This window comes from Acanthochromis polyacanthus, chromosome 22 (assembly GCF_021347895.1).
Source record: "Acanthochromis polyacanthus isolate Apoly-LR-REF ecotype Palm Island chromosome 22, KAUST_Apoly_ChrSc, whole genome shotgun sequence".
NCBI lineage: Eukaryota > Metazoa > Chordata > Actinopteri > Pomacentridae > Acanthochromis > Acanthochromis polyacanthus.
The window spans coordinates 11363584-11381782 of record NC_067134.1 but is presented as its reverse complement, the minus strand read 5'-3'; the positions used below and the strand labels follow the sequence as shown (position 1 = coordinate 11381782).

The following is an 18199-nucleotide window of genomic DNA, read 5'->3' as shown; positions in this document are numbered from 1 at the left end:
CTGTGATGGAGGGACATTTTTCTGTAGCAGAAACACATCAAGTGTCTGAGGCCCTCTCATTTTAGGCCGGAGGAACAGCAATACTTGGCCCTTTACTGGGAGTGAGAGTCGCCTATTAACAGGATCCAAGATGAGGCCAAAAAGAGAGAGGTGAGTGACCTCCATGGCCACATGAGAGTCAGTGATCTGCAGTGGCTTCAAGATGCTCATTCCACGATTAGTGATGTGGGCAACAGACAGCAGGCCGTCAATACGCAGCGCTGTAGGAGCACAGAAATGTTAAACTTCAGGCTGCTGAATCTCTGCCTAATTAGTTTTACTTTAGATGAATCTGTTGGTATTAATTTCAGAACATGTCAGGGATCTCTAGTTCACTCCCATCCTGTCATTCATCTGTCTGGATGTGTGCATTTGGTACTACAACTAAACTCCATGACAATCTTGTTTTACTGCTTTTTACTAAATGCAGCAAATTAAACAATGTACCAGAAATAATACAGATCTGAAGTTAATGATTCAACAGCCAGACAGCACACTGCTTACCATCCTTTGTTTCACAGTGTGGGAAGCGGATTTCACGGACTGCAGCATCCTTAGAAGAGTGGATGTCGAACACTGGTCCTGCAGCTTCTTTGCCAGTGGCTTTGAGACATCTCTCATCCCATTTAACGATCCTGTACTGCAGCTCCACCCCTTGAATTGTCTTGAATACCAGTCCAGTCTCAGCACAGTGGAACACGCCTGGGCCAGTACAGCTGAAACTGCAGGACAAAGAAAGGCTGAAAAACTACAGCAAGCCTGTGGAACTCTGAAATTAAAATATTTTATTACTACTGATAAAGGGTGGTTCTCAATCAGACTTCGCTTAATGTTGACAGGTGAGAGAAAACAGGACAAAAACTGTACGAAAACAATAGAAACAACAAAAATCGCTGGAGATAGTTTTGTTTTTAAATCAAGTTTGCTGCATACTGCAGTACATATGATGTCAGTGGATGCTACAGTTAAAAGTTAAAATTTAAATGTGGTTAACTCACATGGATTTTGTAAACTGCATTCAACAGAATCAGCCATGATCAAAGCCACTAATGACATTCTGATGGCAGGAGATGATGGCAAATGCTCTTTATTAGTACTTCTTGAACTCAGCTCAGCTTTTGGCACTGTGGATCATGGTATCCTATTAGATTGGATAAAGCAGTTGGTGGCTATTTCAGGATCTGCCCTGGACTGGTTCTCATCCTGCCTTTCTCACAGGAGGTTGTCTGTTTTGGTGGACTAGTTCATGTCTGATACAGCCCTTCTGTCTTGTGGTGTCTCACAGGGTTCTATCCTGGGTCCAGTACTTCTCTCACTTTATCTCCTGCCTCCTGGTCAGATAATTAGTCCATTTAGTGGGATCTCTTACCATCTGTATGCTGATGACATTCAACTATATTACTCTTTCAAACCCAAAGAGAGCAGAAAATTATCCATCATAAATGACTGTTTGTAGGACATTCAAATCTGGATGTCCAGACAACTGCTTTCAAGTAAATACTAGTAAAACAGAAGCTCTTATAATTGCTCCAGACAAATGGATGCCATCCATTAAACAGTATATTGGGCCATTAAGAGACTGTGTTAACCCATACATCAGAAATATAGGTGTGATTTCTGATCAGTCTCTGTCACTTGACAACCATGTCAGCCAGGCAATATGTTCCTGTTCTTTTTCCATCTGCTAAACATAGCTAAGTTAAAACCCATGGTATCCAAGGTGGAGCTGGAGATGATTTTACATGGTTTTATTTAATCTAATTTAGATTATTGTAATACCCTTTTAAATTGTTTTAATCAGTCCTCGATAAATTGTATTCAGACAGTCCCGAATGCAGCTGTTTGTCTTTCAATGAAACTAACCAGAGATCCCACATCACTGTCCTTTCTTCACCGGCTCCCCATCAATTCTTGTGTCCATTTTAAAATGCTGGTAACCTTTAAGGCTGTGCATGGCCAACCACTACAGTACTTACCTAATTTTTACATCTTATTTCTGCATTTATTTATTTAACCATTGTTTATTTACACATTTTTTAAAACTTGTTTTTTTTATGTGAAGAAATTCTTGACAGATATATATAAAGAGCTATAATGGTGCAATGTATAGGTGTTTGCATACATGTGTGTCAGGGCCTCCTCCTCATCCCCCTGTCCCACCTGGCATCCAAATCCCCTTTTCCCATCTTTCTCCCCCTTTCCTCTCTCCCTCTTTCCTCTCTACCTCCTTCCTCTCTCTCCTGCTCTGCACCAGGTGGCGTGAAGCCTCACAGCTGCCTCCACTTGCCAATTTGCTTCCCTCCCCAGAATCCAGGCAGTTGCAGTTCATCGACTGATTACATGCTCCAGCAATAAAAGACCGGTTCATCCTCCCACACTCCGCCAGATTGTCAAACTCGACTGCACAGTTAGTTTCTCTCTAGCCGTGCTGATTCTCTCTGCGTTTTGGAAAGGCAAAACTAACGTTGTTTTCTCTGCTCTCTTCTTTGCTAGAAGACCCAGCTGCGCGGATCTCCTCCTGCCCTGTCTGGAACCCCTCTGATCCCCTCTCTGGACCCCGCCGGGATCGTGTTCCCCTCCGGTTCCCCTTCTTGGCTCCCTCCTGCTCCACCGGATCCGTCTGCCACCTCCCGGCTCCACCTGCCGCCCCTGCACCCCCGGACCACCAGCGCGCGGCTTCCTCCCACCTCTGGTGACTCTCCACCTCCAGCTCCTTCACCATCCGCCGTCCTCCAGGCATCCGCTCGCTCACCGTCCGCTGCACTCTGCTCCCCCGCGGCACCACTTACGACTGCTGATCCCCGGAGCTTCCACCCCGGACTCACACCTCCACTCCCTCCCGCTCTCACTCCTGGCTCTCCACCTCACTACCACTTGCCCTCCGTATAAATAAACCTCCTCAAACCCTTTTTTCTGCCTTGGTAGCATGGTTCTCTGCTCGGGTTCAGTCCTCAAACCGTGACAGTGTGTTTTGTTGTAAAATTACAAAGACCTGATAATAAAGATCTGGTAGAAAAAAGACAACTGCAGATAGCATGTCACATCAGTACATATATGAATCCGAAATATCCACATTTATCAGGTGGGTAATTACTGCTAAAAGTACAGCAGCTTCTTCAAACAGAGCTTAGAAGGATCTTTCTGTGGAACCAGTAATGTGGTTATCAGAGTATTTCAGAAGAAAGGTTTGCTAAGAGTGACAGACTGAAAGCATTTGAAACAGTGTAAAGTGATTTCAATATGTTTATCACCTGTATGAGATTTGTGTAGACTCCGTTTGCATTTCAGGTTCGAAGACTGATGAAATCTGGAATTCAGAAACAAACAACATGAGGTGTTTTCTGACAAATCACCAAGATGTTTAAAGCCAACACATATTCCTGTCTGTTCACACTTTACTGAGGTGATAAATTAAATATTAAGTATATGACTGCAAGCTGACAAAACTGGAAAAAATAAAGATGAAGTGTGATGCAGCTTGATATCAACTAATCCGTCTGGTGCTGCAGTGGAACCAAATTCTTACATCAATGAAACATAAATCTAATGAAGAATGATGAGTCCTTTGACTGTTTTATTACTACAGCATTTATCTCCTGTTTCACTTCCCTTGTAGTGAAACAAGGCAAAGTATATCGTTAAAGGGCTTGCAATTATGTCTTTAGTTATTATTATTATTATTCATTTCTTTGTTCAGTGTTCAGTTTGAGTGTATGTACTGACACAATCAGTAAATAAACAGGTAAATACGTCTCACATGATAACAATAATCAACACGAGGACAACATGGACACAAGCTAAAACTTTGAACATACAACAACAATATAAAGACCTCTAAGCACACCAGATCGAGAGGTCCTGCAAATTACACTCATGAACCATTTTGGGTTGTTTAAAAGCAAAAAACTGGAACCTCGGCCTGCCATACGCACATCAACTACCAATTTTTACAGACCTCAACACTGACCTTGTGAGAAAATTTTCACTTTTGTTCTTTTTCAAAGGCCAGTAAGTTAAGATTTTGCCTCTGAGGGAGCAAGGAAGTCAATCATTTGGACTGTCTGGAATTAATTTGACCTGTTTCTTAACTACATTTTATGGCTGTGGAGATTATATACGTAGCTGGATATACTAAACCTGTAAAGTGGATTCATAGGGGAGACCTTTACTTTTTTTTTTTTAATGGTGAAAATAGGAAAATGTCCAGGTTTGAAAAGATACAAAAGTTTCAAAATTCTGAAAAAATAAAAAATCGTGCTCAGTTTTTGGTCTCAAACAACAAATGTGTAAACTCTAAATGTCTCAAAAGTCTGAGACAGCGGAGCACATGAAGTGAACAAAGCTACGACAGATATTTCCACAGAAGTTGAGACACTGGAAAATGCAAATAAAAAACACATTGATAACTAAAAACAGAACAAAAACAGCATAATGGAAAGAGAGGATTTTTTTTACAGTTTATCAAAAAATATTTGTTCCTTCTAAATTTGTTGCCACCAACACGTTTTAAAAAGTTTGGACAGGGGCAACGAAAGACTGGAAAGCTGTGCTGGAAAGATGCCTGTGTCCAATGCAAGCATGGATTTGCCCAGAGACCATGGTACCGCTAAAAAGTCCTTCTCAAGTGTAGGTAGGGATGTATATTATTTGGATTTTACCAGTACTGGTATTGCTTATCGATACTGGTACTTCATCAATACTCTTATCGATACTCCTCTCTGTAATTTGGTTCAGAAAATAAGGACATGACAAGAAAAACTCTGAAAAAAATTTGATTATTTTTACCACGAACTGGGCAACTCAACGTCTTTAATGACTTCTCATTGACCCTGGTCATTCAAATATCCTTTGACAAATTATTCCCACAAACTGACAGAGCCTTCTGTGGGACTTATCATGCAGCTGATTCTTAGACTGAGCTGAGCTGCACAAACTAAGTGAATTGTAGAGTTTGGGAACAAAACAGAAATAGTTCTCCTTGAGCATCTCTGAAGCAAACAGAAATGGTTAACAAAGAAAAAGTGACCAGAACAACGGAGAGGAGAACTTAAGGCTTTCTCTTCTGTAGTATTTATCCCACACATCAACAGTTTTTGTCTAAGAACTGTGGAGAAAACTATCCGATGTTGTTTCGGAGGCCTGAAAACAACTTCATCATTTACTTAGCCTACTTATACACAGCTGTCTAACATACCTAAAATCTTTTGACTCCACTGCAGTGAATGGGCTCCAAGTCTTTCACAATAAAGTCTCGTCAAAACAACAATGCAGTGTCATTCCTCATCACCCGACCCTGGTACCTTCGTCATTATTAAGGTACGGTTGTGTTCTACATTAGCATGAAGAAAAGTTGGACAACACATGCTACAAATACCAATAACTGCATCATTTGTCAAGAAGCCCAACAGTAATGAATTACAGACCCAATCCCATAGCAGTACTAGTTAATATCGAAACTCAGAACCAATCCGTAATGGACACACAGTGATGGACAGAGACCATCAATGTGTGTCTGTAATCTGGAAGCTCTGTAAACTGGAAATGGCTGATCACACCAGAGCCACTGCTACACAACTGTATGAACTGTTATCTGTTACCTGCTGTACGTTGATCCCTGAAAACTGTCTGAAATATCAGTGTAAAGTTATTTTTCTCTCACCTTCTTCTGCTTTGGGTCCGGCTCTGTGTCGGCTGTGTTTGGTTCCAGTTCAACGTTCGAGGCACCTGATGGAAGAACACAAACAGCATCAGAAACCTGACTGGACACATTGAAATATCTGCTGAGGAGTTGTCTTAAACCATCATATTTTTTTGGTTGTGCATTAGGATACATAAGGTTCAAAGTTAAAACAGTGTGGCTGCAGGTCTCCCACTGTTATTTTAAGACCAAACTCTGTCCTTAGTGGGGTCACACAGTGTGTCTGTAGCCCTGCTATCTGATTCGGTCGGTAGGGGCCCGTGGTAAGTTTGTGTTTGGGGTCCATGCTCATGATAATCCATGCTTCAGGCCTGTTCTTTTCCCAGCATCCTCCGTTGTAACAAAAAACAAGACATTTTTGGTTCTTTCACAGGTTTGTTACAGGTTTTCTGTGAACATGACTAAACCTGCTGAATCAAAAATATACATACAGCACCTTGAATTATCAGTGCTGATGATGTAGAAAGTTGTGTTAAGCAAATTTTCTGACTAATTTCTCTGGAGTGCTTACAGCTGATGTCCTCTGAGCAAATTTAAATAGGGATAGAGAACATTAGATGCAGCCACAAACATTACGGCGGTAGAGTCTGCACTGCTCCGGCCTGAAAAAGCAAATAATTTACTCAAACCAGTCAGGATAGTGACTTGGAGCCTTTTCAAAGCATCTTCGGATCCAAAATCATCTGTACAAACAGCTGTTTGTCAGCATAAAGTTCATGGTCCAGTTGTGTTACTGCCATCATCAGGAAGAAAACACAAACTACCACCTGCTGCTGAGAGACCATTGGTCAGGATGGTCAAGACTAGGGATGTGTGGACTAGTCATTTAATCGGTTAATTGTCGACTCATTTATTAAACGGTTAGTATTTTACTAGTCGGTTAAACGCTAGTGTGCCCCCCCGGATTGCTCACTTTCACATAGAGAGACACGAGAGTTCTTTTTCTTATACTGGGATTTACTGAGGTCTTGGGTCTTGTATACCGCAGCACACCACCGTAGAACTGGTGGAATAAACAAAAGATGTACATTTTAACACTTAGCTTCTGCACATACACAAATTGGCTATAACAAAGGTACCTATAACAAAACACACAAATACATACCACTTTGGCCTGCTAGTGAAAACAAACCGGTGGGCTTCAAAATGCTTATTTTTCTTATTAATCGCTGAAATTGGCTCGCTGTCGGGACACGTCTGCTGGCTACTGCCTTGCATTGCGTTAAACATGAAGTGACCCTTCTTTGACCCTAAATTTAGTTACTAAATATCACATTTTAGATTGGCTTATATATTAAATATTATTTCTGATTTGGCCCTATTAATTAGCTAGAAATATTAGGAAAACAAAAATAAGTGTATATAAAAAAAAACCCCAAAACGTTATCTTTTAAACTTTCTTAATAGCATTAGCTCCGCCTAGTGGTGAAACATGAGAACACACATATTCAACTGCAGTCACATTTATTGTGATTATATTCAATATTTAAAGCTTTTTGTCAACTCAAGCACCTTTAGCATCTCGAAAAGTGGTCTATTATGGGATGGATACACTGGCTTGAAGTGCTGCGGTGATCAGAAAACTCTCTGTTGCACAATTTGCAAATAACCACGTTTTTATCCAAGCTGCCATCAAGAAGATTTTTAAAAGAAACTTTCTGCCCAACACACTCAGAGTGTTCTCGTCTTCAATCACTGCTCACCAAACTTTGTTGTGCGCTGACAGTGCATCCTGTGAATCTTCTTCATGGCTGGAAAACAGACTTTAGGTTCATTAGCGCTACCTACCTGGCTGGAGTGTTAATCAGGGTTATCGTTGTGTGCCAGAAATTTGGGAACTGAGAAAGGTGCGGTTAAATACATTATTTTTTAATGCATTATTCTTTTATTAATTAATTAGTCAAAATTAACAAGGGCATAGAGGTAAAAAGTAATATATGCAGTGCTGTCTTCATTTTAAATGCCAAAAGCATTTTGCAGGCTTCCGGTGTTTTCTTTTCTGTGGGAAACGGGTCGAAACGGCTCTTTGAGTGTTAAAGGTTGCCGACCCCTGGTCTAGAAGCAGAACCTCAAGTCTGCTGCTGATCACATGGACAAATAAAAGACCTTCTGGAGGAAAGTTTTGTGGTCAGATGGCACACAAACTGAGCAGAAAAGGTGAGGCGTTTAACCCCAACAACAGCAAACCTACCATCAAGCATGCAGGTGGCAGTGTCAGTACTTTGTGGTATCAGTAACTGTAACTACCACAAAGTATCAGCACTTTGTGAAACTGGAGCTTTCCACAAAGTACATAGAATAACGATGAAGGAGGACTATCTCTACATTCTCCAGGAAAACCTAAAACCTAAAATAATGACAAATGACAGTGAAAATGTCAGACCTTTAGCAACTTTACTGAGAAGCATGCCCACATCATTATGCTGCCGTCATTGACATGGATATGTGAGCGCTAAGGTGTCAACAACCTGAATATTAATGTATTAACAGTGTCAAAAATCTGGATATTAATGTACTAAAGAGTCAAAAAACATGGATAATGATGGAGGAAAAAGTTTTTAAAAAAAAACTTGGATATTAATGTGGAAAAGAGTCAAAAAGCTGGATATTAATGTATTGAATTGTCAAAAACCTGGATAATGATGTAGTAAAAAAATCAAAAACCTGGACATTAATGTACTCAATAGTAGCAAAAACGATATTAATTTACTAAAGTGTCAACATCCTGAATAATGATGTAGTAAAAAATAAAAAAACCTGAACATTAATGTACTAAAGAGTCAAAAACCTGAATCTTAATGTACTTAGCTGCTTACTTTTAACTTAGTTACACACTGCAGCTGTTAACCTTTAAACTTAGTTCATTCAGACATGATCATCAAGATTTAAGTCTGACACTGTCCTATAATAAAGGATTTTACTTAAGTTTATGGCCAAATTTAAGTGAAATTAATGTTATTTTCTGTCATAAATACCAATAGACTAATCATTTTGTAATCTTTGTTCTATTAACTGCAGCACCAGCAGTGTACAACAGACTGGGCAGCCACTTAGGACCAAGTATGAAACCCAGATTTAAGAATTTTCCGCATCAGTAAGTGAATGTATGTGGGTTCCCATGGCAACACAACACATACAGTGTGAAATTTTGTGCCTGCATAGCTTCATTCGGTGCCATCACTAATGTACAGATCAACAGGTTTGCAGATAAAACTTCAGCTGAGAATCTGTTTCACTCAGAGAGAATTGTCAGAAGAAGAACTGGTGAAAGGAAGATTCTTCTTAAAGATAATTAAATTCCAAACTGTGAACATAACCTCCTCTGGATCAGGTTAGCAGCAACGCTAATTAGGTCTCTTTCCATTAACTGCTGTGGAGCTCATTTTGTGTTTGTGTGTATTGAGAAATGTGTGTGTCTATGTGTTTGTGTACATTTAGAAGTATAGAAAGTATAATGTACTGCAATTCCACTCCACTGTCTTCCACCATCTCTGTCTCTTACTCACACATGGACACACCTTTACCAACCAGTCCACTCATACACGTCAATCCTTTCTTTGTAGTCATCTGTACAGATGTGCAAAATGATGGTTGCATACTTTTTAAGTGTAGTGTGTGAAGTTTGACAATATCCTTCCTGGAAAATGTCCACATTAGTGTGAATGAAGCCTTAAACTAAGAGACTAAAGACACCAACTGCAGTGTGTTTGCTTTGGTTGTCCACGTGGACAAAGTGTGTTTGGGATCAATCTCGGGGCTATTTTCTGCAGTTCCTCAATTAATTTTGACTTTGGTTTTCTACTGGTTGTTGATCAGTAATGTAATAAAGTAATAAAGTCTCGTGTGTGGAGACATGAAGAATTAGGTCAGAAAATATTGGCAGATTAAAACCAGCGATTCCCAGGTGGATAATGTGTTTTGTGTTCTCCCCAGATTTTGTCAGATCTGATTTGTTGGTCGCAATTTCACAAGGAAACTTTGCATTAATGGTTTGTGCTGCTACTGTGGGTTTTGTTTTGGTCCTTTTGTTGTTTATGCCAGATGTATCATGTTAATTAATCATTCTAACATCTATGTATTCTCCTTGCTATCTGTGGAACATCTCATTTTTAACCTTCACTTGACTTACCTTCATTGATGGTTCTTGAGATTTTCGGCAGCAGATCATTTCTTTTAATCTTCTTTAAAACCATCTCAGTGACTTTAATGGCATTTTTAGTCCCATAGGTCTGGACCATTTCATCCACAGTGTTGAACGTCTTTGCATTCTCCAGTCGACACTTTGGGATTGATCTGAAGTCTCCTAGGACCCCTTCATGGTACAAGAACCATTTGAAGTTGTCAAACTCATCTTGTCCCAAGTTGTTCAGGGTCTCCAGAATGATTTCTGGAGGTGTTGTCATCTTTCACCCTGTAAAGATCCAACAGATGTGACAAAAAAAATTAATCACTGCTGCTGTGCAGTTTACTTTCTGATTCACCACCAGTCTGCATGACTGAAGCAGTTGTAGATATTTTCATTTGCAAGTGAAACTGGTTCATTTTTTGATTCATGATATATCTGGGGATCACAATAGTACTTGTCACAAGCTAGCTCACAGCCAGTGACAAAGACGAGAAACAAGTCTAAGATGCCACATCTATGTTTCATTTCAAAAGGAATATGAGGACAAACACTGATAAGATTGAGGTGTGAGGAATCCAAGTGTCTGTTGGTGGGAGTGAGGCATGTGTGTGAGTGTTAGCAACGAGAAACAAATGAGGAAACAAACTACAAACAAGAGGTGTGGATCCTAGAGGAGAGAGAGATGATGTTTAGACCAAAGTAACCTGAGTGGAGGCCTACAGAGGTAGAACCAGTTCAGTCTAATGACCCTCCCCGACACCTTAATATGGTCAACGTCTTAATTTTATGGTTGGAGAAATAAAGTCCAATGCATCCAGTCTGTGGTTTGGGTTTTACATTGACTATGTGATGCTGGGCAGTAAAACCCACCAGGAGCAACATTTCACACTTCCCCACTGTTCTCCCCACTTTTCCTGTCACTCTCTACTGTCTTCGGCAATAAAGGCAAGAAGACGCCTATAAAATAATTTCAACAACACCCCGGCATCCATTTGGTTGGCATCTCTCTGCAGTTTGAATACTGGTCAAGACGTGCTGCCAATAATACTGGAGCTAAAAACAACAAATCTTTTACACCTTGAAATGTCTCCTGACATTGTGGAGTCCAGATAAACTCAGTTCTCTCCTTTAACAGGCCTGTCAGCAGGGAGACCAACAATTCAAAGTTTTAACAAAACCTAACATTCCCAAGAGACATCTCAGCCCCTTTTGGTTTCTGGTTGGGGAAACTGCTGAACAGCTGAGATCTTGGTCTTGGCCCATCATCTTCCCAACGTATGTTACAGTGGCCTTGGAAAAGTCACATTTTGTCAAGCTGACAGTTACTGTGGCCAGACCAGTTATCAAACAGAATGCAGTTGACAAACACTTCCGCTCACAGAAAACAGATTATGGAGATAAAATGACTTGGTGTCAGTGTTACACCCCTGTAAAGGGGGATAATAAAGGAAAAACACAGACACGCTGTTACTTCAGTCACATCCAGTGTTGTAATGGAATCTTCAAAATGAAACACAATTTCTGTTACAGGAACAATCAGAATCACGCAATTAACAGTTTTAGAAAATAATATTGTACTGACAACACAGCATATCTTTGTGATGGCTTAAATCAAAGTTTACAAATTATGTAGTTGCAGTGTTAAGTACGTCTGACATTTTACATCAGCTTCAGTTCAGGTTTAAATGAAAATAACTTAGTATCATTCATGAATATCTGTCACAATCAAACTAAGATAACATGAAAACAATTATCATTACTTCACACAGAAAGTACAAATATGTCAACTTGAAACACGTTTTCTACCAAATTTGTACTCTTTAAATGCATATCACACGGTAACATCACAAATGTGTCTCCGTCTGCATGAAAACAAGAATGAGTGTAACATTCACACACAATTAAACTTATCAGCTCTCAAAGTTCCTGAAGACACCAGCAGTTTAGTTTCTACGTTTCCCAAAACACACAGAAAACATATATGCTTCACCAGGTGTATTATATTCACTTATCTTACCTGTAAAGGGGGACAATAAAGGAAAAACACAGACACACTGCTACTTCTGTCACATCCCGTGTTGTAATGGACGAACGGAAGCCGCGCGTCCCCCGCTACAGTCCGGCTCAGACAAAAGCAATCGAAACTCGATCACTGATTGGCGAAACAACTTTCAAAGAAATAAACTTGTATAAAAGTAAACACTGCAGAAAAACAATATTCAGTTCCTCATGTTGAAAACACAGATTATCCTTTTTCTCTTCTCACTCTGTTTGAGACCAAAGTAGTGGATAACAGATCACTCAATCTCACTCTGAAATTCACAAATCAGTTTACATTTGATAAATGAATTATGTGTACTATCACGAATTAAGCATTGTTTTGCTTACAAGTTTTCTATCTTCTCATGAACACTTCAGTTTTTTTCTTTTAACAGCATTTTAACATTACTTTTATAACCATTACATCAGCTTGGGTAAATCTGACATTAGAACACCTTACAGCAGCATTTCTTTCAAAGTCATTTTTGGTCATACACCTGTCTGAGAGAACCCAGCAGCATCTACCATAGTCTGCATGTGAGATGTTCAGGGAACATGAGTAAACTGTAGAGTCCATCGATATGCAAATGTTCCACAAATGAAGTGTTAAGTCTGTGGTCAGTTTAAAGGAGCATTATCAGACTGATGCTCCTTAAAAATGGAGTGAAACTAGATACTAATAGCAATAGATAAAAGCTTTAGACAAGTTGCAAAGTCCAAGTTTTTTTAAATATCTCACTCTACACAAAAAATAATGCATCAGACTCAATGTTGTTGCTATTTTTTGATATATCTCAGACTAAATAAATAAATAAAAATACATTTACCAGTAATTCTATAGTATTTTTGTGGGGAAAAAAGCAACAACAACAATGATGACATCATGTCAACAAACTTCCATTTAAAGGGGTTAAAATCCCAAAAGTGAATGAATATCTGGTTGTGATCATCAGGACTGATGTTGGTTTAAAAATCTAACTTTGTGAAAGTGGAAAATCATATTAATAGAGGATATTTTTATGGCAGATTTTGGACGAGGTCCTTCAGAAAGTAAAGCTCCAAATGTTGCTGCTGCTCCTTAGAATTTTCCTCTTTAGTTTTCCGTTTTATGGTTTCTCGTTTTTCCTCTAATTCAAGCCCAAGTCGCTGTAGCTTCAATTGCAGCTTCATAGAACTGCAATAACTCCCTCTGCTGTCCACAAGTTAAATTACCGTCTAAGTCTCACACTGACCCCTGGCCGACTAACAGGCTGCTTCCAAAGCTCACCAGCCTCAATCAGGTCCAGCTTCAACTAACCTTTACACTCACTTCGGGCTTCCTATCAGCAGCTTCTATCCCATAATGCTCTGTATTTCTAGAAGTTGCTCCTTGGTGCACTGATCCAGAGAGGCTCTGAATGAACCTGAAAGAAGCTCCTCACAACTGAAGACATGCTCTGAATGATCAACTAAAATAGTTCAGAACAAACACCACATCAAAGGGCTGGACTTTCAACATATCTGGGCTATCTTTGTGGAAGTCGGCTCAACAAAAACTAAAACCTCAGTCAGATTTGACGAACCTGTGAATAAACATGCATACACACAGACACACACACACACACGCACCATTAGCTAAATGTGGCAGTTCGCGGTCTTTAACGACGACTTAAAACATCATTTGTTTCTCACACTTTGGCAGGTCAACGATGTTAGGTTTCATTATTTCTCACAAAGGCACTACGAGCTGAACACTGAAATTAATATCACATATGGGCAATATGATATTAATATTATTAATATTAGTTATATATTGTCTAATTAACGCATGAGTTGTGATTGACTTTTAAAGGGAAAGACTAATCATAGGTTTGAATATATGTTGGTCACAGGCAGGACAAGCTGCAAAGCTGCAGTTCCTTCTGTATACATTCCAAAGACATAGAGTCACTGCTTTGCTCCACAGTACACCCCTACTCCCTTGTAAGGTAACAGCAAGCTGCACTGAAACTGTGTGTTTAAGGTGGGAAACCATAACAAGTCTCCCTATGGGATACCAGCAGTAGCTGCATCACATCACTGCTAACAAAGGAGAGCGCGTGAAGTCTTAGAAAGGAGGATTCTTATCACAGGGTGCGGCTCTTGTGGACTGGATGGATCATGTGCTAAGAGACATGGACATATTTGTGCACCAACCATAGGGAGAACTGAGTCTAAACCATGGTTCATCCCTATTTCCTAGCCAATCACATTTCATCATTTGAAATAAATGTGCATATTCTGTAGCCAAATGTGTATATTCTGTACATCGAGAATAAAATGTTGCGTTCACATTCAAATTTTATCCTTTTCTGGGAGGCTGTTCCAAACAGAAGAGGGGCTTGAACAAGATTTTTTTGAGACACTGATATTAGAAAATAAACAGGTTAATTCGAGAGAAGTAGTTTGTCTTCTGTCTCAAATAATAAACACTGGATTCCACAAAGATAACTGAGCTGTACAGACGAAGACATCTGAACTACATCAGTTTAGGGAGGTTTCTCCTCAAACTTCACACACATTCACAGATTTTAGCTGCTAACAGACAGCTTTTTAGTCCCATGAAGAAGTGAACACGGAGCGGTGGAGACACATTTCTGCTGCTGGAACTAAACTAACAGCAGCTACAAACAGGGGCTGGTCTACTTTTTGAGATATTTTAGATACATTTCTAGTCATTTTATTCAGCATTTGAACTCTTTGTGGAATGATTTTAAGTAAATTTGAACAGTTTGAGTCATTTTTGCACAAGTTTTAAGTAATTTTGAACAAACTTTAAGAATTGTTTGACATATTCTAACTAGTTTTAAGTAATTTTGAGCCATTTTAAACAAATCTTGAATAAATTTGAGTAATTATAGGCAATTTCTGATTCTTTCCAGATCACGTTCAGATAATTCAAAGTATTTTTTGTCAAGTATCCACAAACATGGACAGATTTAAGTAACTTTGGACAAATTTTGAGATAATTTAGATGAATTTCTTGTCTTTTTATTCACCATTTTAAATCTTTTTGCATCAATTTTAAATACATTTGAACAGTTTGAGTCATTTTTGAAAAGTTTTAAGTACTTTTGGACAAACTTTAAGAATTGTTCGGCATATTTTAACTAGTTTTAACTTATTTTGAGCTATTTTAAACAAATCTTGAATAATTTTGAGTAATTTTAGATGAATTTCAAACTAATTCCAGATCACATTCACACAGTTTAATGAGTCATTTTGGAACTTTCTGACTCACTTTGGAGTAGTTTTGAGTTATTTTGGACCAACTCTGGACTCATCTGACCACAGAATCTTCTTCCACTTCCTGGCTGTCCAGTTCTTGTGTTCTTGGTCCAATGACGCCGGGCTAACCTCTGTCTCTCATTGGTCAGGGGCTTCTTGACAGCCTTGTAGGACCTTCAGCCATGATCTAAAAGTCTGCTGGAACACTGGACACCAGTTTGGTTTGACCACTGCTGCTGAAGCTCCTGTCATGTCATTGGCTGGTTTTCCATGTGGATCAGAATGAGGTCATTTCTAGCTGAAGAAACTCTTGGACGTCCAGATGTTGCTTTGTCTTCCAGCTGTTGGTTGGTCTGTATTTCTGAAGAGTGAATCCAGCTGCATCGGACTGCATCGGACTTCTTTTTCATGTGGTTACAGCTGCACCCTTCCTGTCTGAGTTTCCTGTGTTCGGTTCCTTGTTTCAGTCGTTATTATCTCTGAAGAACTTTCTTATGTGCTGCTTTATAAAGACACGAAGCACGGAAACTAAAATTGTCTTTAAATAAAAAGCAGGACCTTCATGAATGGATCACTGGAACCAAAATGAGCCAAAACTCAACATTTCTTCTGTATTTTTATGGAACCAACCAGTTTTCAGGTTTTAATGTCTTTTTTAGGATGTGTTTAGTATTCTGGCTGTGACTGAACTAAAAGAAATTACACTTGAAGACCTCAGAGGGATTCTTAATGCAGTATTCAAGTTCAAAGCATTTCCATCCTACAACTGTTGCACTGAAGTTCTGCTAATAAGAACAACTCATGTTTAGAACTATCTGACAAATACAAATGACATTTACTGATAAAACATTGATTTCAGCATCAGTTTGAGAACTCCTGCTGGTTGGGAACACCCCAACATATCTGAAGATTTAGTTTTAGGGAAAAAGATTTATTTAATGTTTTAAATGTACCACAACAACGTTGTTTTTGAGTTAAAATACGACAAATGAGTCAATCAGTTTGATGTTTTATAGATATATAAACGATAAAAACCAGTTTAAAGTGTCTTTTACTCACATTCAGACGGAGGAAAGCCACACACAACCAAATATTAATAAACCCTTTCCGGGATCTTCACAGAAAAAAAAGTCAGGAAATAAATAATAATACTATTAATGACATAAATAACACAATTTATGAAATAAATAATAACCAAATTACCCTCTCTGGGTTCTTCACAGAAAAAAAGTTCATGGAACATTAATTTTCTGTTGTGCCGTGCACAATCTTAACAGGTGAAAGTTCAGCTTAGTTGTCAGAGCAGAATCTCTGACTTAAATGACTCATATGAGCAGTGTCTCAAAGGTCTTGTGTTCCTTCCTTTTAATCCCAGGGTTTCCGCTACATTCATTCTGCAGCGGCAGCCCACTGCTATTAAAATTCCAGCAGCTTTGTATCCTAAAGAATCCTCAAATAGGCTCATTTCCACTCTGATGTGGTCAACACTCAGACTGTGGAGCTTTAATTTGAAGGGACTGATCAGAAAACAGTGACTTTTGACTTCTTCAACTGGAATCACGTTTTAATGTGAGTCATTTTAAATACAGACACGTGAAATGAAAGAAAACACTCATTAAATCAATACTGAGCGTGTAATGTTGAATGAACTGATCCATCATCTAGTGTTTTATCTTAATAAGAATTCACAATAATATAAAATACAAGTGTATTCATTAAATCATTTAAAATGGAAATAAACCCATTTTTAAAGAATGAAACCTTTAATTCATTTACCTAAGAAAACCAGCCTTTAATGTTTTCCCTTAAAATGAGCAACATTTTTAAAATATAGCTGCAAAATAAAAGTTTCACACTAAAGATGAATCACTGATGAACATTTAATGGCATTAACTCAGTTATTATGAGGAAACAGAAATGCATCCATCCATTCTCTATACACCGCTTTATCCTCACTAGGGTTGTGGGGGGTGCTGGAGTCTATCCCAGCTGACTCGGGCGAAGGCAGGAGACACCCTGGACAGGTCACCAGTCTGTCACAGGGCTACACACATAGACAGACAATCACACTCGCATTCACACCTACGGGCAATTTAGAGTAACCAATCAACCTCAGCATATTTTTGGACTGTGGGAGGAAGCCGGAGTACCCGGAGAAAACCCACGCATACACAGGGAGAACATGCAAACTCCATGCAGAAAGATCCCAGTCACAGGCCAGGATTTGAACCAGGGATCTTCTTGCTGCAAGGCGAAAGTGCTAAGCACTACTTCACTGTGCAGCCCCTGAAACAGAAATCCATTTCTAATATTTCTATCAAATATGTTTATGTCTATCAAATATACTGGACATCAATAAAAATGTCTGCATAGTGAAATATATGAAGTTCGTCTGCGTTTATACAATCATATTGATGTTTAAATAACGGGAACTGCAGACCACGTTCAGTCAAGTTAGCGGAATTACGGATAAACAACGTTTCCAGGGTTCTCTTACAAAATAAAAGCCGTGATTTGTTTCACTGAAAAATTACATGATTTCAAAAATATGATTTAGAAAATTTAAACGAACTGTAATAAGAGTGAAACTCATCAGTCCTTTGGTTTGTAAAGTCTCAGAAAATGGTGAAAAACGTCAATCAGAGCCTCTCAAAGCTCCTCAACCCAAAGACTTTCAGTTTACTGTCAGAAAGAGTCAAAGAAATTAAAGAATATTCACATTTATGAAGCTGGAATCAGAGAATTGTGATGTTTTCCCCCCCAAAAATGACTCAAACCAGCTAATCAACACTCAAAAATTTGTGATAAATTTATTGGTTGTGTCTCCAGAACAATCCTGAACCTGAATCTACCTGCTAACATTTCTGTGGTCATCATTAGAATAAACCTTAAAGATGTAAAGTGACTGTTTGGTCCAGATGATATCAGCTGGACATGGAAACGTCTGTGGACTAAAATCAGTTTTCCATCATCAGTGTTTTTCTGACCTCATTCAGAAACTGTGTTGTCACACAGACCGTCCACCAGATGGTAGCGATCACTCATGATGG

General features: G+C 39.0%; 1 protein-coding gene across 16 annotated transcripts in view; it reads right to left on the bottom strand.

Moving 5' to 3' along the window:
* The window catches only part of LOC110969967 (NACHT, LRR and PYD domains-containing protein 12-like), a 386884-nt gene that overhangs the window by 327181 nt on the left and 41504 nt on the right, over positions 1–18199 (bottom strand). For 3 of the 16 annotated variants that reach the window (XR_007939128.1, XR_007939127.1, XM_051942203.1), the window contains exons 1-6: positions 11881–12097; positions 9867–10148; positions 5699–5763; positions 3291–3346; positions 544–761; positions 1–260 (exon numbers count right to left, since the gene is read on the bottom strand). The exons of 1 other annotated variant lie outside the window; for it this stretch is intronic. Coding sequence is in view for 12 of the 15 variants with exons in the window: in XM_051942203.1 (XP_051798163.1) it covers positions 1–260; positions 544–761; positions 3291–3346; positions 5699–5763; positions 9867–10140 (873 nt within the window). In the remaining 3 variants the exon portion in view is untranslated. Of the gene's footprint in view, positions 261–543; positions 762–3290; positions 3347–5698; positions 5764–9866; positions 10149–11880; positions 12109–18199 lie in introns of those variants that run through there. 12 more of the 16 variants (XM_051942211.1, XM_051942210.1, XM_051942212.1 and 9 more) reach the window with 8 other exon arrangements.